Source organism: Salvelinus namaycush, chromosome 36, assembly GCF_016432855.1.
Source record: "Salvelinus namaycush isolate Seneca chromosome 36, SaNama_1.0, whole genome shotgun sequence".
Taxonomy (NCBI): Eukaryota; Metazoa; Chordata; class Actinopteri; order Salmoniformes; family Salmonidae; genus Salvelinus; species Salvelinus namaycush.
Window position 1 is genome coordinate 11,871,749 of NC_052342.1, and position 23,609 is coordinate 11,895,357.

At 43.6% G+C, this 23,609-nt stretch overlaps 1 protein-coding gene across 1 annotated transcript in view; it reads right to left on the reverse strand.

The window, feature by feature from the left end:
* LOC120030233 (receptor-type tyrosine-protein phosphatase delta-like) overlaps positions 1 to 22,948 on the reverse strand; it is a 176,217-nt gene extending 153,269 nt beyond the window's left edge. The window contains exon 1 of the mRNA XM_038975579.1: positions 22,852 to 22,948. Within this exon, the coding sequence (XP_038831507.1) occupies positions 22,852 to 22,948 (97 nt within the window). The remainder of the gene's footprint in view (positions 1 to 22,851) is intronic.
* Positions 22,949 to 23,609: the final 661 nt, after the last annotated feature.

The window sequence follows — 23,609 nt, forward strand, 5'->3', positions numbered from 1 at the left end:
GTGGAGTAATGTCACACATGCAGCTAACGCAGACATATGGAAATGTCTGCTCTACCCAAAATTACAACCAATTAATTGCAGCATTACCACAAAAATGGAAGAGGCAGGTGGAAGGGGATAAAAGTAAGGAACTTGTATGTCGGCCTTATATTAAAGAACATAAATGGTTAAAGAAAAGTGTGATAAATAAAAACATATACCAATTTCATTTAAGGATCAAAAAACTTACAGCTGTGCCATATAAATTGCAAAATAGTTGGGAAGAGATTTTCGATGTACCCATTCCATGGCACATGGTGTATGAATTGATACGCAAAACAACGCCGGATTCAAAACTTCGAATTTTTCAATTTAAATTATTGTACAAAATTCTTGCAACTAATAGAATGTTATATATATGGGGGATACAATCTTCCCAGCTCTGTAGATTCTGCTGTGAGGAGGCAGAGTCATTAGACCATTTATTTTGGTATTGTCCGCATGTAGCTCGTTTTTGGTCACAGGTCCAGGAATGGTTGAAGAATTGCAACATTTGCGTAGAACTAACGCTACAGATAGCAATACTGGGGGATTTGAAAAGCCATAGTCAATCAATCAATAATATAATAATTATTTTAGCAAAAATGTTTATTTTTAATTTACAATCCGTGGAAGCTATGAGAATAGGAAGATTCAAATCTTTTGTGAAGCATCACAGCACAGTTGAAAAATATATGGCAAATAAAAATCCGAAATGGATGATGTTGGAAGATAGATGGGAAAGGTTGAGTGGAGCTGAAGGGTGGGACTAATAACAAGATAAACAATGTAGGGCATACGGGATCTGTGAAATGTGTATAGGTGCGGAGCTATTGTGAAATAGCACAGTTACAAGTGGAAATCAAACTGGATGGACAACAGAAATAGAGGAAGGACTAAGAACAAACAAGAGAGAACTATTATAAAGTAGACTGTGTCTGTAAAATGTGTATAAGATGTATAAATTGAAGGTAAAAACAGAAATGTTTATCAGTTTACTCCAATTGGGGGATCGGTGGTAGGGTTTGCGGGGAATAATAATAAAGGTATACTCTTTAAAAAAGTATGTATGTCTATGTAGGTATGTGTATGTATATATGTGTATATGTATGCATACGTGAATGGATATATATATTTACCCAAAACAATATGGGGGATTGGAAATGATGCAGACAATTACATTGGAAGCAACATTCTTTCCGCAATATTAAGCTGATCCACCCCCCCAAAAAAAAAAAAAAAAAAAAAAAAAATTGGCACATTGAGGAAATCTTCAAATCAAATCAAATGTTATTGGTCACATACACATGGTTAGAAAATGTTAATGCGAGTGTAGCGAAATGCTTGTGCTTCTAGTACCGACAGTGCATTAATATCTAACAAGTCATCTAACAAATTCACAACGACTACCTTATACACACAAATGTAAAGAGATGAATAAGAATATGTACATATAAATATATGGATGAGTGATGGCCGTGCGGCATAGGCAAGATGCAGTAGAGGTTTAACAGTCTGATGGCCTTGAGATAGAAGCTGTTTTTCAGTCTCTCGGTCCCAGCTTTGATGTCTGTAGACCCTGCCACATACGTGTCATGTTTGGGCCGTTGAATTGCGACTCTACTTTGTCTCTATACTGACGCTTTGCTTGTTTGATTACTTTGCGGAGGGAATAGCTACACTGTTTGTATTCGGTCATGTTTCCAGTCACCTTGCAATGATTAAAAGCGGTGGTTCGTGCCTTCAGTTTTGCGCGAATGCTGCCATCAATCCACGGTTTCTGGTTAGGGAAGGTTTTAATAGTCACCGATGCACTTGCAAATAAACTCGCTCACCGAGTCAGCGTATACGTCAAAGTTGTTGTCTGAGGCTACTCCAAACATATCCCAGTCCACGTGATCGAAGCAATCTTGAATCGTGGAATCCAATTGGTCAGACCAGTGTTGGATAGACCTGAGCACGGGCGTTTCCTGTTTTAGTTTCTGCCTATAGGCTGGGAGCAATAAAATGGAGTCATGGTCAGATTAGCCGAAGGGAGGGCAGGGGAGGGCTTTGTATGTCTCGCGGACGTATAATTGCTGATTATATATATACACGTGCTGATATAATTTAGGAAGCCTTGTTCTCAGATTAGCTTTGTTAAAATCGCCAGCTACAATAAATGCAGCCTCTGGATATATGGTTTCCAGTCTACATAGAGTCAAGTTCTTTCAGGGCCGTCGAGGTATCTGCTTGGGGGGGATATACACGGCTGTGACTACAATCGAAGAGAATTCTCTTGGTGGATAATGTGGTTGGCATTTGATTGTAAAGAATTCTAGGTCAGGTGAACAAAAGGACTTGAGTTCCTGTATGTTGTTATGATTACACCATGAGTCGTTAATCATAAGGCCCTTCTTACCAGAGAGATGTTTGTTTCTGTCGGCGCGATGCGTGAAGAAACCAGGTGGCTGTACCGACTCTGACAACATATCCCGAGTGAGCCATGTTTCCGTGAAACAGAGAATGTTACAATCTCTGATGTCGCTCTGGAAGGCAACCCATGCCCTAATTTTGTCCATCTTGTTGTCTAGAGATTGGACATTGGCGACTAATATACTCGGAAACGGTGGATGGTGTGCTCGCCTTCTAAGTCTGACCAGTAGGCCGCTCCGTTAGCCTCTCCTGCGGCGACCGCGTTGTTTTGGGTCGGCCTCTCGGATAAGATCCTATGTCCAATGTGGAGGTCCGAATAAGGGATCCGCTTCGGGAAAGTCGAAAGACTAGGTCGTAATGTTGGTAAGTTGACGTCGCTTTTTTATCCAATAGTTCTTCCCGGCTGTATGTAATAACACTTGAGATTTTCTGGGCTAACAATGTTTCCTAAGGACCATCTCTGTCGGAGCCATTTTCAAGATATAGTATAAAATTACACTGGCTTGGGGATACTGCACTGTTTCTGTAATAAAATACAGATAATTGAGTAATTTCATTAGACATGCAAAAACCCCTAAGCTTTGAGCAGTTTCCCATTTTTCCATAGTCATTTTTACCATTTCAGAACTAGAGAGCATTCAAGACAAACTCTTAGTTAACCCTCCAGCTATTGTCTTTATTCTAGAGAGGGAGTGGTGATGTCACGTTGGTATAAAGGATTTTGGGAGACAGACGCAGGTGGGCCAGCTGCAGCCGCCAAAGTTGCGGCGGCGCCGTACAGACCAGTCGCAGCATCGCCGGACGTGCCATTCCCGCTGTCTCCCTCGATGGTCGATTATTCCGTCACGTTGGTATGAATGATTCGGGAGACAGGCGCAGGAATGCGTAATATTTTTTTTTATTAAGCCCAAATTACAGCGTGTCGTGTAAAGGCACAGGACGAAGACCAAACAAACACGTAACAAAACACAGGGTAGAAACCCAAAACAAAAGAGCGAGGAGTACCTTGAATAAATAACACAAGCGCATGATGATTAACACACATGACGAGACCCGTAATCATCTGCGCAATCCACAAGGGCACGGAGGCCCAACACACACAGCACAGGTACTCACACGCACCAACGGACATAGTAACAGTAATCGACCAGACCATGGAAACCAAAGGGCACATATATACAAATACTAATAGGGGACAGGTGTGCGTGATGAAAGTTCCGGAGGGATCCGTGACAGGTGAAAAAACAAAAACAGTCCCTCCAGGGTTTCGCAGGGATATTTTGTGATATTTGTGGGCAAAAATGCTTGATTTCGATTTTTTTCGGACATTTTGCATGGCAATATGCAATGATTTTGTCCAATTTGTCGCGGGAATGCGCTAATGAGAGAAACGTTTGTTGACATGTGGCTTGATTGAACCATATATTGCGGTAAATGTGCAGTGATTGGTTGAAATTGCGAGCCCTCTTGTTGTACAGCGATTATGGGTCAGTTTTATGCAATAACAATGCGATGACTTGACTGTTTTATGTGGAAATATTGCTATGATTCCACTAATTTGAAAGCCCACATAATATGCAGGATATTGTTGATTTTGCACAGAATCTTGGGAGAGACTGGAAAAAGAGAGAGATAAAAATACCCACAGACCTTAATGAAAAGCCAATGCTATTTAATTAAATGCCACAAGGTATACTGATGCTCTAAAGCTTGGGAAGCCCTGGCTCCATTCTACACTAACAGGCAGAAAGGTTAAATACTCGGCAGTCACATTGACTCAGCATTACTGTTTGTTAGCTTCATGAATATTCTAGGGAAAGCCAGTTCACTTAGTGCGTCAAGTGAGTTGTAAAGTGAGTGCGATTTCTCTACTTTAAAGCGGTTGGACTCAGAGAAAGCTAATTTGCCACACCGAGCTGAACCCATAACGTCAACCAGTGTGATTTTAACACCATACGCTTGATGGAATACTTAGCTGTTGTAATGGTACCATTTGCAGCAAGTCGGGGCTTTATTCCATTCCTTCTCTTCTGCTCAACATTTTACTTGGTAAAATCATCCATAACCTCTAAGAACTACTGTGGCCTCCACCATTGCAAATTGAAGTATCCAACAATGCTTCTAAGATTTGGTTCAATGCACGAGGGCCTTGGCCATGAGGAGAGGAGCAATTAGAGAGAAAAGATACCTCCTTTAATAAGTTTCCAAGTGGAAAGAAAAATGGCCGCCCATTGTGTTGGAGGGGGTCAGTGAAGATGCCACCGTGGCACAAGTTGCCACCCAGTGACACTGGGACGTGGGCATCACCCCATCGTGGCACCTCATTACATCACAAACGGGCACGGTTGGCGTCATCGACACAATGTGACACCTGTCATGGAGGCAACTGGCTTGTTCAGATGAATTCAACCACGTCCAATTACTACTGGTCTAATTGGGATAGGATTCGGATACACAGAACTAAGATGACTGTAGTTAAATTGGAGTACAGAGGTCGCTTTACCTGGCTATCAGCTTAACATGAGGCAGACTTCAAAATGGCTACCATTATACTAGTGAAACAATTGTTTGGTGTGACAACTGGTAATATAATGTTGGCAGTTTGTCATGTCAACATTTCCTTGACACATTGCCCACGGTATGTTTGCAGTATGACTTTGTGTGGTTCTGGGCAGCCATTTTTATTTTCTAGCAGCACATGAGGTGTGGAGTCTCTCATTAATCATTCCACCTGTGCCATGGCATTGTCAGAATCCATACAGCTCCTCTTACTATCAAAAGAGGGGTGGGTTGGAACCCGTCGCTAAAAAACGATTTCCTTCCCTGGCCCTTCCGGACTGAATTTGTCACAAGGAGCCGAGTTCAGAAGGAATTGGCTTCCATTACGTGCCCATCCTCGTTTTTTCCTGTGTCTGTGTGCTGTGCCGCTTTCTTTTTTTGTCTAGCCTACAGTCCTCCCAGCTATGGCGGTGCCATTTATCACGTTGCCATCTCGACAGTGCCTGCCTCCCTTTTTGCTGGAAGCCATTAGAGCATCTCTGCATCGCGGTGGCCAGATTGCATTTTGGCCGAGCTCCGACATTTATCATATTTTGTCCCCAACTTTTTATCTTCACCTACCCTGTGTGTGAAGCAGTCCCTATCAGCTGCTGGCCTATGTAATGAAACACTGGGAGGTAAGCTGGGGTAAATAACCTAATTAAACTAGCTGAAAACAGGGACAAAGGAGGGAGGAAAATACACAAAAGGATGGTGATGGGTCCTCAAATGCCAGGGGAGGGACATGCTCACAGATGGGCTGTGGCGGAAGTCAAGGCGGTGGTGTGGCACTCTGCCCACCTCATCCCAATCCCTGTATTTATTGTAGGCTAAGTGACGCTAGTGGAGGACCCTGAGAACGGTTCTCTTTGGTTTATTTCAATGATGTAACAAAAGTCACGAGTTCATCTTTCTCTTCAGAGGAAATCCAGGGCATCTGAATTCTGGCCCCGCTACCTGTTTCGAGGTACAAATCTGCAACTCCAATAACGGTTGGAGCACAAGCCATGACTTCTCTCTCTCTCTCCCGCTCTGTCTCTCTCTCCAACTTTGATGATTCTCGTTAGGGCTGAAAATGAAGAACGCCCGGTGTCATAATTATCGGCGTTGTGGCACTTAACAGTATTGAGTCGATGCAGCGAAAATGTCAGAGGGCATTAGAGGCCGATTATTAATCCATATCAAGCTGGGGAAGGACAATATAATTATCACCTGATCGATATTCCTGGATCGGGTACAGATGTTGTGCAGTGACCACTGGATGGATGATGCTTTGTGAGTAACATTCAGAAAAGGTCAGATGCTGTAACAATGGTCTGTCTACTTCAGTCTGGGGAGTTTCTTCATCCTACCTTGACTGGAAATTGTGTTCCGTTTGTTAGCAGCACTAGGGTAGCCTGTTGGAGCAAACTTCTAAAAAGACCACTGTGAAGCAAGAGAGGAAGTATGTTTTTTTTTGTCTGCTGTTATTGTTGGTGGGACTTTAAGATGTCCTGTAGTGTGAAAGTAGCACAGTCTCTGCCTGCCTTCGATTTCTGCTTGCAGCCTATCTGTGTCCCCTGTATAATTTTCCTATAACAGGAAGTTCTCCCGATCCTCTTACAGAGGCAACACCAATAATATGTCTCCTTTGGCTTACTGTACATTTATATCTACCGTAAGCTAATGCTACGTTCCAAAATGCACAATAAACGGATGCTTTGTCGCACAGATATAATGCAAGGTAATGGCCTTTACAAACCAAGACAGACTGAATTCTTGAGACAAATGTAAACACTGCCATGAATTGTGGTCGTCCTGGTTTAGGATTTTCTTGTCATAGAATCTGACAGAGGCATCCTTTTCTCTTAAGTCTGCATTTTACCTCACAGCAGCTTGGATCATCGCTGCACCACTGTTGGACACAGCCCAGCTCAAGTTCGGTCGGCCATGTCTTTTAGTGAACGACCAAAAAATTGAATGAATACCGAGTAAATTCTCTTGTGGATTTCAAAGACACGTCAAAACAAAGCGGCCAGGCTCCCTTAAGATGACTGTATCCTTCAGCGCTTCTGTTTTGCTTTTTTGTTAGCTATTTATTGTCTTTGAGATGAGAAAAAAAGCTATTCTTTCCATTTTTTTATGCCTTCTGTCTTTCTCTGACTTTCTCAGAGGCGGAACACGCATCTTCTTTGGGTATTGCTACCCAGTGGATTTGACGACTGACAGGTTGTCTTGGCCTAGTTTTTTTCCCTCCCTCTCTCTTTTCCACTGGATCAGAGTATTAGTCTTAATCCCAGGGTTCACTGTCACATGCCTGTAATTCCGCAAAGCCATTAGAGGGCTATCCAACAGCACCGAACACCAAAACTCACAGCTCACACTGCTGTTGAACGCAGGTCAAACACACACACGGTCACACACACACAGTGAGGGACCATCCACTGTAACATTTCATTGACTGAAATGTTCCATCATTACAACTTCATCCCTGTTGGAAATGGGGAGAAAAATATCCTGAACACCAATTACATGGTGCAGCAAGTCAATGGGGGATTTCTGTTCTTTGACCATCAGGTTGACAAACTCAATTTTGAGAACTGTTCCTCTAATGTGCTTATATTTCAACTTGTTCTAATCAATCTGCCTATTTCAGATGGTGTTTTATTTAATTCCACAATTGAGAGGGATACAACGGCTCTGGAGGTTTTAGTGTTGTGGAGCTATTATATCATCAACCAGTAAGATTATACTCATCACCACTTAGCACCAATCAGATCCTTTCCATTTATCTCTCACCACTTACAAATACAAGAAGCCGTACATGGTGTTTGTTTGGAGCGATAGAACATTACTTATCTCATATGGCCTAGCAATGATGTACAGGTTCCTCAATATTCCACTATACAATTTAGCTTGTGTCCCCCAGTATCCCTCTGTTCCATTGGTTAGTCAGCAACAGTACCCCATACGCATGCAAGTCGCAACAGGTGTAATAAAATGTTAAATAAAATTGTAATCGCATGAAGGTTTTCCTCCCTCACAGACTTTCAACAGATATTTGAGATGAGACCGAAGATTAATTTGCAATTGACCTTCAATTCAGGGGTGCCGTCATTTTCTTCATCTGTTTATCCTCAGAACTCATATCCAAACCTTGAGGCCCATGAGATTAGGTTGGCACGGTGATCTTTAGCGAAATTTATTAACGTTGAGAACCTGTCATGACCAAATTATGCCCTAGTTAAAACTAATAATAAAACGAATACTTCTTGTTATTACTTTTCGTGCAAATTATTCCCTCAGCAAATATCATTTGACATTCCGCGTGTATCAATCATGCTACCAAGCACCCGGGTCTACAGTAAAGCATGCTCAGGCAACTGATTCAATAGGAATCACTCGATCTTTCTTTTCAAAGATGGAAAGGTAAAAGCAATCTTAGCAGATGTGGTTTTGTCTGTCACACTTCATTCTCTCTGCATAATGTTCTACCTTTTTCTCTATGATTCCCATAATGCTCTCTGGTACTCTCTCTCATACTCCCCGCCCTCACCCTTTCTCAATTTTGAACCTCTTTCCTTCTCTCTGCTCGCTCTCTCTGTCCCTCCCTCCTTCTCTACCCACGTCCTTTCTCCCTCTCTGGCTGTCATGACGATTGGAGAGAGGCAGCCTGCCTGCCTGTCCTCCGGGCGGCTCAGGGGCTGACGGCTGATGGGCAGGTAATCTGATTCATTCAGCATCCCTCTCTCTAGCGGCTTAGGAAGCTGGCTGCCTCTGCCTCAGCCTGCCACAGCTGCTGCTCTCAGGGTATTCTCCCATCCATTAACATACATTACATAGACGGCTAGATCACACAGGGCCATGCAGGCCTGTACCTGTGGCCCTCGTGAGTCGTTTTACAGTATTTAATCTGGTGAAAGAGCCCCTGGACACATGGGTGGTATGACCCCGTTGTGGCCTGTTGAGTGTCACTCTACGTGCGACAGGCCACATGGTGGGAGAATAATTGACCTAGGGCTGGATAGGCTCTTGTTTTGACATGTTTATGTAGGAAATCAGTATGTCCTTTGGTTGCAGTAGAGGGGATGTAGTAGTGCTGCCTTAACTGACATCTGTATGTTTGTGTGTGTGCGCCTGTGACCTGTATATGTCATGTGTATGGGAATGAATGTGTGCATGTGCCTGTGTAAATGTCTGTGACAGTATTTGTGCATTATGTGTGCATGTGCATGATTACATATGTAGGTGTGCATGTTGGGCGTAGTGGATCGGGCCAGATCGGGCTCTCAGAGTGCCCTGTATCTCAGTGTAGGGGTGAAGGTGCTTTGCGGTATTCGAGGTCTCCCATGCCCGTCTTCTACAATCAGCAGTTCAGCCCATCAATCAAATGTCCAGGGCATCTCTCTAACCAGCTATCTATAACCACCGAACCACAGCTCTCTCAATGGCTTATAGGGGAAATCACCACACTCACACTGTGGCCCTGTTTAACCGGGCTCTCCGGTGGCTCCTTGTTCCCCCGCTAAGAGCTAACCGCTAAATGCGTTGCCGATCCCCATTCCACTCCCGCTGGCAAACCGTCATAATTTCCGCACGCGCACACCGACGCAGCATCGCCACGTGGCTTTAATGGCAAAAATGCAGCCTATCTTTCCCCGGACGCCTCCGCCTGAAAAATCGGGGAATAAACTGCGAGCAAGCCAATTAAAGGGCTCTGTCATAATGAGACGCAACAGATCATGCGGTGTGAAATTACTGTCTTCTCTCGCGCGGGCAGAGAGAGAGAGGATCACAGAGAGCTCTGATGATGTTTTTTCCTCCCTCCCGCTCTCCAAGGGGACGGAAAGAGAGACTGGGAAAATTTGAAATGTGTACTTAAAGAAATCTGCGTAGACACAAATCCTGACATTATGTGCTCTGTTTGACAGCTGCCCTCCCATATGTATGGAGTAGCATCCCAACACAACACAGAGAGAGAGAGAGAGAGAGAGAGAGAGATGGAGAGAGAGAGAGAGAGAGAGAGAGAGAGAGAGAGAGAGAGAGAGAGAGAGAGAGAGAGAGAGAGAGAGAAAGAGAAAGAGAGAAAGAGAGAAAGAGAGAGAGAAAGAGAGAAAGAGAGAAAGAGAGAAAGAGAGAGAGAGAGAGAGAGAGAGAGAGAAAGAGAGAAAGAGAGAGAGAGAGAGAGGGAGAGGGAGAGAGAGAGAGATTAACTCTCCTGCATTGTAGTCACCCAACCCCTGTCCTACACTAATTAGCTACACTTAATATTCAATATTCATATTGAATATGAGTGATGGTGAGGAGTGGACAATTAATTTGCTGGAGAGAGGATGATGAATGAAACAGATGTCACCCCCAAGAGGATGGGCCTGAAACGTTCAGGGGATGGGGCGGTCCTGGTGAGGCTTTGATGGATGCCGTATAAATATCTCATCAGTGGTGTGTGGGTGTGTGTGTTCTGTGGGTGTTAATGTGAGAGAATGGGCATGTGTGTGAGTAAGAGTGGTCCCTCTCTGTATGTGTGCGAGAGAAACTGTGTGCTTGTGCATGTGTTTAGGGGGAGCAGTTGAAACTGGGCAGCTCCACCACTAATGGAAAAGGGTTGTTTTGCGTGTGTGTGTCTGTGTTTGTGTCGACATGTCGATATTCTGCAGTGGCGGTCGGATGGGTACTTAGTGCACTGCACCATTTGAATCAAGGCCTTGGCTCAGTTTCAAGTGGAAAAGCCTTTACATCGGACCATAGTGTGAGTTTATTTTCACCTCTCATTGGAATCTTTCCCTCTCATTAACTGTAACATAAACTACATTAAAGCCTTGTGTCAGAAGTCCGCAAACAGCAACATACTTATAGGTCAAAGCTGCCAAAAGGGTTTGAACTATGCTGTTTTTGAGGCTGAGTGAGTGAGTGAGTGAGTGAGTGAGTGAGTGAGTGAGTGAGTGAGTGAGTGAGTGAGTGAGTGAGTGAGTGAGTGAGTGAGTGAGTGAGTGAGTGAGTGAGTGAGGTAACGGGAGAGAAAGAAAGTTAGAGAGAGAGATAAAGAGAATGGGAGAGTGTGAAAGAAAGGTGGTAAAAGAGACGACATGGAAAGAGAGAAAATGTATGAAATAGAGCACTCACTATCACGTATGCTAACCTATTCGGACAACGAGAGGCCAGCGGGGATGTTAGCCCTATAGATTTCCGATCAACGTTGGGAGGATTGGAGTGAAACGTGAAAAAGGTATAGGCTTTGTGGCCTCGAAGCACTTCAATGAGAGGAAGGCTTTACACCATTAACCACTCTGCAGCCCCAAGGTACTCCCTTCCCAACACGTAAATGTGCTGTACTGGGATCAGTGAAATGTTCCTCCCCCAGAGTGAGACCAAAGAACAGGCTCCAGGCCAGGTGTCCTAACACAGTGATATGGAGAGAGAATGACACGTGTGAAGGTACTATCTATCAGATATGGACACAGACACACTATAGTACATACAAACTGTATACTCATGTGAACACACACACACACACACACACACACACACACACACACACACACACACACACACACACACACACACACACACACACACACACACACACACACACACACACACACACACACACACACACTTCCCTCCCACACACAGCTTCAAGAATGTAAGGGCTTTTACGAGTTTCAGACACTGTAAGGACCTACTCAGACACAGCCATGTATCCAGTCATAGGCAGAGGGGCCTTTGGCCTTTCAAGGGGAGGCATCGGGCCCTGATACAATCTGGTGTCGTCTTGCTCTCCCAAATGTCTCTTTTTATTTTTGCTATGTTTTCTTCACAAATATATCAAAATGCAGCACCCATAACTGTCTATGTGCCTGCATCTGATATGCATACCTTGGTTGATACATGTATTATTAAATATCGTTAATAAGGTTGCTAAAATGAGACACGTTCGGCTCGGGAGGATATCCGCTAAACCATTCTGATCCGGGGCCTCGTAATAGGAGGCGAGGTTGTCGTCATGCATCTGACTAATTAGCCCAGCGTAGGTTATTAAGCCGCTAATTGATTGGATGTGATGCCTCTTCAACCAAACTGGCAAGGGGGAAAAACACTTTTTTGCAGCTCCTCCACTCCCCCACTCCTGCAGCTCCAAGTGAAGGGTTGGGATTCCTAACATCTCAACTGACATTCCAACGCCATCATGTCTTGAATGAACCATACAAGTATACAGAACAGTATGAACCACCACATAAAACAGTAAGTGTTAAGACTTCTTATCCGAAAAGAGAAAAGTCTACTAAAAATAGAATACCCCCTCCTCATTCGTCCCTCCAATTCCTAACTGGCCATATGTGTTCTAAAGCAGTTCAAATAACCACCTTGGGAGTTTGCTACCACTGGACAACTACTGTACCTCAGGGGGCTGGCCTCAGTGAACCTCACAACATAACTGACACTGACCTGGAGGGAAAAGAAATGTCACCGGCATGATGTGTGCCATAAATACCGTCTGCCTTCCATACCGAAACATAGTCTTTCTTCTGGGTGATTCACTGTTGCACCTATCCTTCTGGTATAAGCTAGTCTAAGCGTTTCTGCTGTAGCGCTAACCTCTCCAACTTCGTGATCATTTCTTCAGATCAATGATTCACTTTCAACACAAAGTTAAGTTTTCAAATGATCATGATCTGGTGAGTGGAACTGTTTTGTTATTGCAGTGCGATTGCTGTTGTTAGCCATCTCTTTAAAAATAACTTATGTGTGTGTAAGTCGCTCTGGATAAGAGCGTCTGCTAAATGACTTAAATGTAAAATGTAAATGAAACATTGTTGCAGTTAAACTTTAGATCACCCGTTACTTTGTGTGCTGAACGTGAACGTATTTTGGAATGGGAAGTAATAGTTGTACATTTCGATTGGGAATTGCTTAGCCTAATGGTTGTGTTTTTGTGATCTTATGATTGGAACCTACTCTCTTATTATGTCCTCGTGAATGAACTGCTTATTCTATAACATCATGCTGTGTGTGACTGCTGTCTTTCTATCAGTCTATGTGTTTTACAGAAAGTGCACTCTCCTACATGGAGTGAGCTGGTATTACGGTCGCTGTCCTTTCAGCATCACGGGCCTGTCACACTCACATCCTTTATGTGGTCGCTTTTGGTGATAGTGGGATAGTGACGGCGTTAGGCTACCATGGGTTGTGAAGTGGCTTGTTGCTTGTTGTAGCATTGTCAGTGCGGGTGCCGTCTCTGCGTGAGTGGCAGGCCAAAGCATGGCTCAGCCTCAGGCCTGTTTCATTTAGTTGAGTGCTTTAGGCCTAAGTGATGCTATGTTTCTGTTATTTCTCTTGATTTTTGAGTTTGGTAGAAACGTGTTAAAATAAGTTTTTCCTCCACTGAAGGTCCAATAGCCACGATTCGCCACCGTAATGTACTAACATTGATCATCCACATTGATGTACCCACTATTAGAAAACCACAAAACAGTATCCTTTACTCTGTAACAGGAATCATTATTTAACGGTAAAGCACATCCATTCAAGATAGTGACCAAATCCAATAATCCCAAAGGCTCTATCTATTAATTGCACAGTCACTCCAATGACGTCGCGCAACATCTGCATTGTTACAGGGTGCTCTGGCATACGGAGGGGTTATCCACTTTAGCATATGCCAGCATGCTAAACGCTGTGCCAAGCGTAACCCAGGCATACGCAGAACAGCTGGCATTGTGTTCGGCTCACCGGCTGATCACGGCATCAAAGGCATACTAGAGGGTTCTGTGTGAAACCTGGCCATTTGTGCTCTCTTACTGGGAGCATACAGTTCAAATCAGGCTTTATATTCCATCTTTGACAGACAAACATGCCAAAACCCGAGGTAAAATCTGTCCAAATTCATTTCAATTTAGGTTTGAATTGGGTGTGCATTGTGAATGGGAAAACACAATCCATTTGTATTGTGAAGAGACTTGGTCAGTTGTCAGTCAAGAGGGCACACCATAACCATTTGGCAATTTGGTTTTGTGTTCAGGAGGTTTTGTTCTGTCAATACCTTTTCTCTTGGATTCGAATGCCTCAGAGTGGCTAAATTGCCCCTCCATTATCAAGTCAATGTCTCTTGGAGACGTAAGTGCACTTAAAAATAGCATTAGCGCCCGAGGCTAGCCCTTAATTACGGTATGTGCATCTGAGCATGCACAATGTCTCTGTATTGTAAGAAAAAGTTCAATTTCTTAGCCTTTCTATGTGTATGTGAGGGTCAAGGAGCTTTGGGAATCGGCCTAACCTTTGTATGGTACTCTGACCTTAAGTGGATGGCCAAATTACAGCATTCCATAGCTAGGCTAACAGCATCAAATAACGCACTGCCAGGGGGTTTCTACAAGACAAACCAGCATTCCCAGCGTAAATGGTCAATGCACAGTGTCCTATGGAGTAATTACATTATAAAGTAACGACATGATTGTGAAGCACAGAGTTTGTAGAGTACAGTACTTCTACTGGAGAAAACTATGATTACTGCTTATCCCTTTATGATAGTGAAGCCCTGGTAGCGGATAGCTTCTCCGAAGGCCACGATAACATTGTGCTTAATTACGTTTCCATTGTCTTGTGATCTGATTGCGTGCGACTGAACCACAGGTTTGTAATTTAACACAGTTGTTGAGGAGGCTTCTGGAGCCTTTGGTGTTTTCTAACTCATATTTGTGCTGTGAACATGGTCACATGGTCAGAGTGGAATGGACTCAATTTAAATCGAATTACCATGCAGCCAAATTAAGCTGTGGAATTTAATTTGAACTGTTGTAAAAATGCAAATTTCAGAACAGCCTGGAAGCCCATATGCAAATATAACACTATTTTACAATAATTCATATTAGGGGAGGCAAGCATAAAACACACAATTTACAACCCCCTGACATCTGGGAATACAGTATCATTAGCCCTAAGTCTAGCTAGGAGGTGCGGCTCAGTGTGCTCACATGAGCCTGTGTGTGTGTGTGTGTGTGTGTGTGTGTGTGTGTGTGGACTTGTTTACATTTACATTTTTAGTCATTTAGCAGACGCTCTTATCCAGAGCGACTTACAGTAGGTTGCATACATTTTATTACATTTTTACATACTGAGACAAGGATATCCCTACCGGCCTAACCCGGACGACGCTATGCCAATTGTGCGTCGCCCCACGGACCTCCCGGTTGCGGCCGGCTGCGACAGAGCCTGGGCGCGAACCCAGAGACTCTGGTGGCGCAGCTAGCATTGCGATGCAGTGCCCTAGACCACTGCGCCACCCGGGAGGCCAGGTGACTACAAGTCCCCACAAGAATAGTAAACCAATGTTTTTTTAGACCAACTGTGGACATTTTGTTAGTCCCCACAAGGTCAAATGCTATTTCTAGGGGATTTAGGGTTATGGTTAGAATTTGTGTTCGGGTTAGAATTAGGTTTAGGGTTAGGGTTAAGAGCTAGGGTTAGTTTTAGAGTTATGAGCTAGGGCTAGGTTTAGGGTTAAGGTTCGGTTTTTGGGTTAAGGTTAGGGTAAGGGTTAGGATTAGTGTTAGCAGTTAGGGAAAATAGTATTTTGAATGGGACTGAATTGTGTGTCCCCACAAGGTTAGTTGTACTATATTGTGTGTGTGTGTTTCTGTGTGTGTGTGTGCATTCTTATGTGTGTGTGCGCGCGTGTGTGTGTGTGTGTGTACGTGCCTGTCAGAAGGTCTATGAATGTGTGGCTCTATGGATGAATATAAATTGAGTTAAAAGCATCGAGTTAATGACCATTGACATATACACTCCATAGAAATATGTATAATTTTCGAGAAAAACACCATATTATTCCATAATCTATTCATACACTGACACTGACCCTGACAGCCATCCGAGTGACACAGTGACGTGGTTGGGCTCGAGCCCTATGATAATGCCCGTGAATAATAACAATATGGGAAAGTCTGTTCCTCACAGTGCACTGAGTAATTATATTGCACATTATGTTCGCCGCAGAGCCGCGCACAATTTGACCTCTGCATGGAAACGCACTAGTCTGTCTCCTGATTCTACTTGAGCCATCAGAACATGGCAAGAGCACTTTCATTTGTTGGTGTAGGACGCAGCCAGCGTATCAAATGTATGTAATTCCCCACGTTATTGTTCTCCCTTTCTCTCTCTCTCTCCCTTCTATTCTCACTCCGCACGCAACGGCTTGAGTGAAGAGAGTAAAGGAAAGAGAGAGGGAGAGATGGACGGTTGAATAAATAGATGGAGAGTATTTGCTTTTCCACTTTCCATGTAGTTAATCAAGGGCTATGCCAGAGGGAAAGATAGAGTGTTCTGCATCCAGAATGGCACCATGTTCCCTTCTTTTGACCAGGGCCCATAGGTGCCATTTGGGGTGCATCCTGTGTGTGTGAAGGACAGCCAGATAGAGTGAGTTTTGGGGACGAAAACGGTTCCAGTGTTTACAGATGTCCGGGGGAGCCCGTCGATACTTATTCCACGCATTAAAAGAGGAGCGTTCACTCCACTGGGATACAACACGCCATCCGTCATTAGTGGAGAGAATCAATTAAACCAGCATTAGGCCCCAGGGTGACTTAGTTTGTATTCCAAATGGCACCCTATTCCCTATATAGTGCACTACTTTTGACTAGGGTCCATAGAGCGATTGATTTAGGAGGGATTTAAAGTAACAAGTCACATATGACCTAAGTAGTTGCTCAATAGACGAACAGGAAAACCCATTCCTACTCTGAAGGAGTGATCTTCGGGAGTGTATCAATGATCAATAATGATCAATAGATCGTCAATATGTGTCTAGCTGCAGTGAGGAAGGTGCCAAATAGGTGTAAGTGCCCAAAGGGAAAAATGGCAGAGGACAAACAAACAAGCACAAAGGCAAAACCATTAGAGACCTCGAAAAACCTCCAGGGCTTGTTGTGTTTTGTTTGGTGCTGTTTGTTTGCTAGGAATGCTGGGGAGGCAAACAGTCATTGAATTTAATGTCGCTAGTGAATCACTGAGCTGTTCAGTTCCCTCAAACCCATGACTACGTCACGAATAGCATTCTATTACCTACATAATGCACTACTTTTGACCGAAGCATCTATGGGACCTGGTCAGAATTGCACTATATAGGGACACTAGCGACATTAAATGCAAAGACTGTTTGCCTCCCCAGCATTCCTAGCAAACAAACAGCACCAAACAAAACACAACAAGACCTGGAGGTTGTTAGAGGTCTCTAATGGTTTTGCCTTTGTGCTTGTTTGTTTGTCCTCTCTGGACCATTCCTCACTGCAGCTAGACACATATTGACGATCTATTGATCATTATTGACCATTGATACACTCCCGAAGATCACTCCTTCAGAGTAGGAATGGGTTTCTCTGTTGGTCTATTATGCCATTGTTCAAGCAGAGACACAGCACGGTTGTTTGGCTCCCCCACCGGCGTCCCCCCATCTCACGCCAGGGCTCATCAGGGAAAATAATGCCCTCTTTCAATAGTCCCGAGCCCAATTTGCCACATAAACTAAAGTAATAGCCTCAAATCCACATAGGCACAGTCCTATGTCAACAAAAGGCCCTTTCTATCCATGCCTATCCACATGTTAACAAAACAAATGCCATATAGCATTTGTCCGTGTTAGCATCGTTAGCGCCAAAACCCCAAACCCTCCCTACGTGTGTGCTGTCCTGTCCGGGGACATTTTTTTCCCGCCTTTGCGGGAGAGGTTAGAGCAGCCAGCCGGACATGGGCACACAGGACTGGCTCCGAGGATGGTGCCATCTGTTGAGCAGGCCGAGTCAGCCATTTTCGCCCTCTCACGTGTCTCATATCCTCCACCATATCTCCTCGCCTGCGGGGCTAACACACCCCAGTTGGGCTAACACACTGCACTGACGGAGGGATTCAGCTTCCCTTCTTCCTCTATGGGGTTTCAGAGTGTTAAAGTGAGGAGGTGGGTGGTGGGAGGGGGTTATTCGGTTGGTATTTTGGTCTTTCCTCTCACAGCTAGTGCAGTATTGGGGAGAGTCCTAAGGCTGAGCTGAGCAGCTGAAGTGTTTATGCAGATGCAGTGGCACACTAGAGAGAAAATGGATGCAGTCACCGGCATGGAGCTAACACAGAGGCTCAAAAGCGATGTAGGGAGGGAGGGAGGGAGGGGGAGAGAGAGAGAGAGAGAGAGAGAGAGAGAGAGAGAGAGTTTTGAGTTTTTATAAAACCTTTATTTTATACTCAAGTGTTAACATAAATAATGACACACTGCCTTTTCAGAAATGAAACAACAAATGTAATTCCTAAACAAAATAAATAAAAATAAAAATACAAAAGAACATATACATTCAACTTATTTCATCAACAAAAAATAATTTCCCCTCCTCTACAAAACAAAGCGCTCCTTCGTAGGCCCACTTCTCCTCAAACAATGGGAGATCTTTTACAGCTGAGAAGAACTCAAAATCCACTTTTATTCTTGCTTTCACTAATCCTTTAAAAACACATCTTACATCCTGCCCATATCCCGTTTCTATCTTATGTTTCCTACTCAGAAAAATTGACATCTTAGCTTGTCCCAAAATAAAATTTAACAGTTGACATTTTCTTTTCTGTTGCTTACTATATTGAAACCCCAAAATAAAAACAGTATTATTGAAAATCTCCCCTACAGCTTTAAACAAAGATTCCATCATTTCCAATAGAGGTTTTATCCTCTCACACTCCATAAAACAGTGAAAAATGGTTTCTCTTATATTACAAAAAGGACATCCATCTCTAACATCTGAGTTAATAACAGATACAAAAGCATTAACTGCAATGATGCCATGTAAAACCCTCCATTGCATATCACCAGTACCCTTTTGTAACGGTGGTTTGTACAGTGCTCTCCATGCTGGCTTTACCTTGTCATCAATTCCCAATTTTACCCTCCATGGAGTGTCTTTTCTATTTTTCAATTTATCTTTATTCAACACCTTGACACACCCCCTATACAAGTCCTTCCCATTCACCTCATCCAAACCCACCTCCTCCAACCCTCTCAAATCCAGCAATACCGCCTTTCTTTCTGACTCTGGGATATTTGGTGTAATCCCTAGTCTAGGAAATGAGACTTCTTCCTCTTGTACCTTCTTCTTGTGGCTATTAAGCATACCCCACTCTTCCGCTGACAGAGCCTTCCTGCAGCTTCCCAGCATTTGTCCGACAATCCTTTCCGACCTCACCCCCAAATGTTCAGCCACCCGTCTTCCATCCATTAAGGCGGGCCCAGCCATGGCCATTAACTGTTTTAAGGTGATGATTTTGCCCTTCACCAGAATCTTGGAGAAATGTGGAACAGCTGCAGTTGTACAATCCAGTCTTGCCCCATACACCAGAGGTTCCTCCAACAGCCAATGCACTGACTCCGCTGAAGTTCGTCTGGACACCTTCATTATGCTCCACACTCTGAGAAGACCTCTGTAAAACGGAGGTACTCCCTCCCTAGAAATCTGGCTACTATCAACCAGAAATAAAGCCTTCTTTAAACCTAATCCTCCAACCCTCTGTAATACAAGACCTGCCACCCCTCTCCACACCACATTTTCCGGTCCATAAAGCAACCTTTGAATAAACTGAAACCGGAAAGCAGCAGCCCTACTAGCAAGATGTACAAGACCTTGTCCCCCCTCCTCTTTTGACAAATACAACACACTTTGTGGAACCCAGTGATATTTATCCCAAAAGAAATCCACAATAATTGCCTGTATCTTAGCTAGAAGGCCAGATGGTGGTTCTAAAACTGACAACCGATGCCATAGTGCAGAGGCAATCACATTATTAACTATAATAGTTCGCCCCCTATATGACATACGAGATAGCAACCAACGCCATCTCCTCATCCTCCCTTCCACCATTTCAACAACCCCAATCCAATTTTTTTCCATAATCCCCTCATCTCCTAGGTACACTCCAAGATACTTAAAACCTCCCTTACACCATTCCAGCCCACCTGGCAAAGCCATGATCCCTCCAGACCATTCTCCAATCTGTAAAGCACAACTCTTTTCCCAATTCACCTTTGCAGAGGATATTCCCCTAAAACGATCAACCATTAGACTCAAACTATCCACCTCCGCTTGATTTTTCACTAAAACAACTACATCATCAGCATAGGCTGAGAGACGAATAGGAGGAATATCCTCTGAAAGGTACACCCCTTCAATGCGACTTCTAATGCTATTTAGTAGTGGCTCTATAGCAATGGCATATAACATCCCTGATAAAGAACATCCCTGCCTAATACCTCTAAAAGGAGCACTCAAACCACCGTTAACTTTCAATACACTTTCAATGTCACCATATATCACCTTTATCATGGCAATAAAACCAGAGCTGAACCCAAACGCCTCAAACGTGTGCCATAAATATTGATGTTCAACTCGGTCAAATGCCTTTTCCTGATCAATTGAAATTAGACCAGCATCCAACCCAATAGCCCTAGAGACGTCCAAAAAATCACGAATCAGAGAAATGTTATCCCCTATCTGCCTGCCAGGAACACAGTAGGACTGGTCCGTATGTATGATTTGCTCCATCACCTCCCTCAGCCTGTTGGACAAAGCCTTGGACAGTATCTTATAATCAGTGCACAATAAAGCCACCGGCCTCCAGTTCTTCACCTCCCTAGGGTCACCCTTTTTGGGCAGTAGGGTGAGGACAGCCCTTCTGCAGCTTATTGGTAGTAACCCTCCGGTTAAACTATCATTAACTACTGCTAGCCAATCCTCTCCCAACATAGCCCAAAAAGACTTAAAAAAGTCAACTGGAAGCCCATCAATGCCTGGTGCTCTTCCATTTTCCATGCCTTTTAATGCAGTGTATAACTCCTGCAAAGACAATGGTTGCTCAAGTTCAACCTGAGCTTCTGCAGCCACCTGTGGGAGCCCATCAAGGAACTGCTGTGTCACTGTTTTATCCTCTTTGTACTCACACTTGTAGAGCTCAGCATAGAACTCTACTGCCCTCTTTCTAATTTCACTAGGGCTATTGAGCTCTTGTCCAACAGCTGATTTGAGACAATGAATAATTTGTCTTTGTCCATTCTTTTTCTCTAAACCAAAGAAAAATTTGGATGAGGCATCCATTTCAGAGATTCCCTGAAACTTACTTCTCACCAATGCCCCCTGTGCTCTGATACCCAGCAGGTCTGCCAATGCAGCTTTTTTCCTCTTGAGGGCCTGAGTATGGCCTCGATCTCCTGTGGTCTCACCCAACGTCATGAGTTCCACTATTTCAAATTCTAGGGCTTTCATTGATCTGGTGATATCCTTGGTGACATTCCTCGTGTATTGATTACAGAATTGTTGAATCTGGATTTTCCCTATATCCCACCACTGTTGAAGGGATACAAAACTGGCCTTTTGAGACCTCCACCTTTCCCAGAAAAAACTAAAACATTTCCTGAAGTGAGCATCACTCAATAAAGTTATATTAAAATGCCAGTATGCGCTTTTGGGTTTTACATCGTTAATGAACACCACCTCTGTTATTAAACAATGATCAGAAAATCCCACTGGGGTTATCACACTTGATTTACAGACCTGAGATTGATGCTCAAAACAATAAAACCTATCTAACCTGGCCATAGAGATGGTGTTCTCTCTCACATGCGCCCAGGTGTACTGCCTTGTGCTTCCATGTTGACTCCGCCAAATATCACACAGTTCATGTGTTACAATGAGGCGTTTTAAAAACTTCCTTGAGGCTATATGAGGTTCTTGGTGATTTCTATCTAAATCGCTGACTGTGCAGTTAAAGTCCCCAGCAATAAATAAATAATCTTCATTGTTACATTTCTCAATGGTATTTGATAATGTCTCTAAAAAACATACCCTCTCAACTGCCACCACTGGGGCATATACATTTATCAGACACATAGTGATGTTTTCATACCTTGCTCTAACTTTTAATAACCTCCCCTCCACTACCTCTTCAACCTCATATGACAAAGGCAAAAACCCTCGTGAGAACAATATAGCCACACCCCCACTTTTTGAGTTTTTATGACTACACACCACTGTCCCCCCCCACTCGTTGCCACATAACTTCATTTTCCAAATTACTATGCGTTTCTTGTAGAAAATTTATGTCACTTCCCTTTCCCCTAATTAACTCATACACTATTGCTCTTTTTTTACCATCTCTTGCCCCATTTACGTTTAGAACTGCTCATGGATGAAAATGGATGGATATACATGGATATACAGAGGAAGATACAGACACCACATCTCTTTACAGAGTTAAAACTGCAACTGAACTCTTTCATTTTCTTTAGAATTTACATCACTTATCACTCTCGTGACCACTTTCTTGAGTCTAGCAATTTCAGGGCTTGTCAAACCTCCCCCTGTAATTTTTGACATCAGAAACTTTGCTGATTCAATAAACAATTCACTTTCAGGGAAAAAATCTGTTATATTATAATCCTGCATATATTTCTTCCCTTTTGTCAACTTCAGAAATTGACATACCTTCTTAATCCCATACCTCCCTTCCACCCCAGTTATCTCGCTATTTTGTTGTGACGCGTCAGATGACTCACTCTCGCTATCCTCCCCAGAAGAAAACTCCACCATCTCTACAACCTGTTCATCTTCAACTAATTTATCAATCTCTACCTTCCTCTTAGAATTAGACCCTTCACCACCCCTTAAATTCTTCCTTTTACTCCTCGGTACTTTGAAAACAGCTGCTTCCTTTTCCGTTATTTCAATCTCCTCTTTATCTCCAATTTCATTTTCCAGCACCACCTCAGCGACGGCAGTCGCCATCTCACCTACTGTTTCCCCTCCCTCTTTGTTCTGATCTACCACAATTGCCCCCGTATCCACAATGCCTTCCTCTCCTACTTTTCCAACCACATCTGCCCACCTTCTCCGTTCCCCTGCACCCTTAGCATGTTCATCCCTTCGCGTTGATGCTTTAGCTGCACCATCACTAGAGCTACTACCAGGCTCTGCGCGCTCATTCTCGGGACAACTACGCACCAAATGCCCCTCTCTTCCACAACCAAAACATTTCATTGATTCAGTAGAAGCGTAGAAAACATAATCAAATCCATCAATCTTAAAACTGAACGCTAAATTCAGTTCATCAACGTCCTTTTTTAAGATCATATGCACTTGTCTCCTATGAGTCACGACATGTTTCAGCAACGGAGATTTGCATCCAAAAAGAACCTTCTTTATTGTAGATACGATTTGACCATGACGAGATAACTCTCGCTCCAACACTTCATCTCTAACAAATGGTGGTACGTTAGACAATATAACTTTCTTCGCCGGATTCATAAGCGGAAATACCGGCGTCTGTGTCTCCCGCAACACAACACCCCTCTCCACCATCTTATTCACCTTTTCAATGGAATCTAAGAATATCACTACTGCGCTATTCATCCTTGAGGCTGATTTGATGCTATCATACCCAATGATAGCACCCACAGCCAAGCTACATTCTTCCACTGAACACCCAGCCGCGGCAGGGATCTTTACCCCATGTCGCCTACTAAGTTTTTCAAACTCCAAACTTCCACGAGTGGCCATTGCAACCAGCCCCACCCGCTGGTTGTGCCCTCGCGAAAAACCAACCTCAACGATCCCACCACCTCTATACGTGCTTAGTGATAGTTA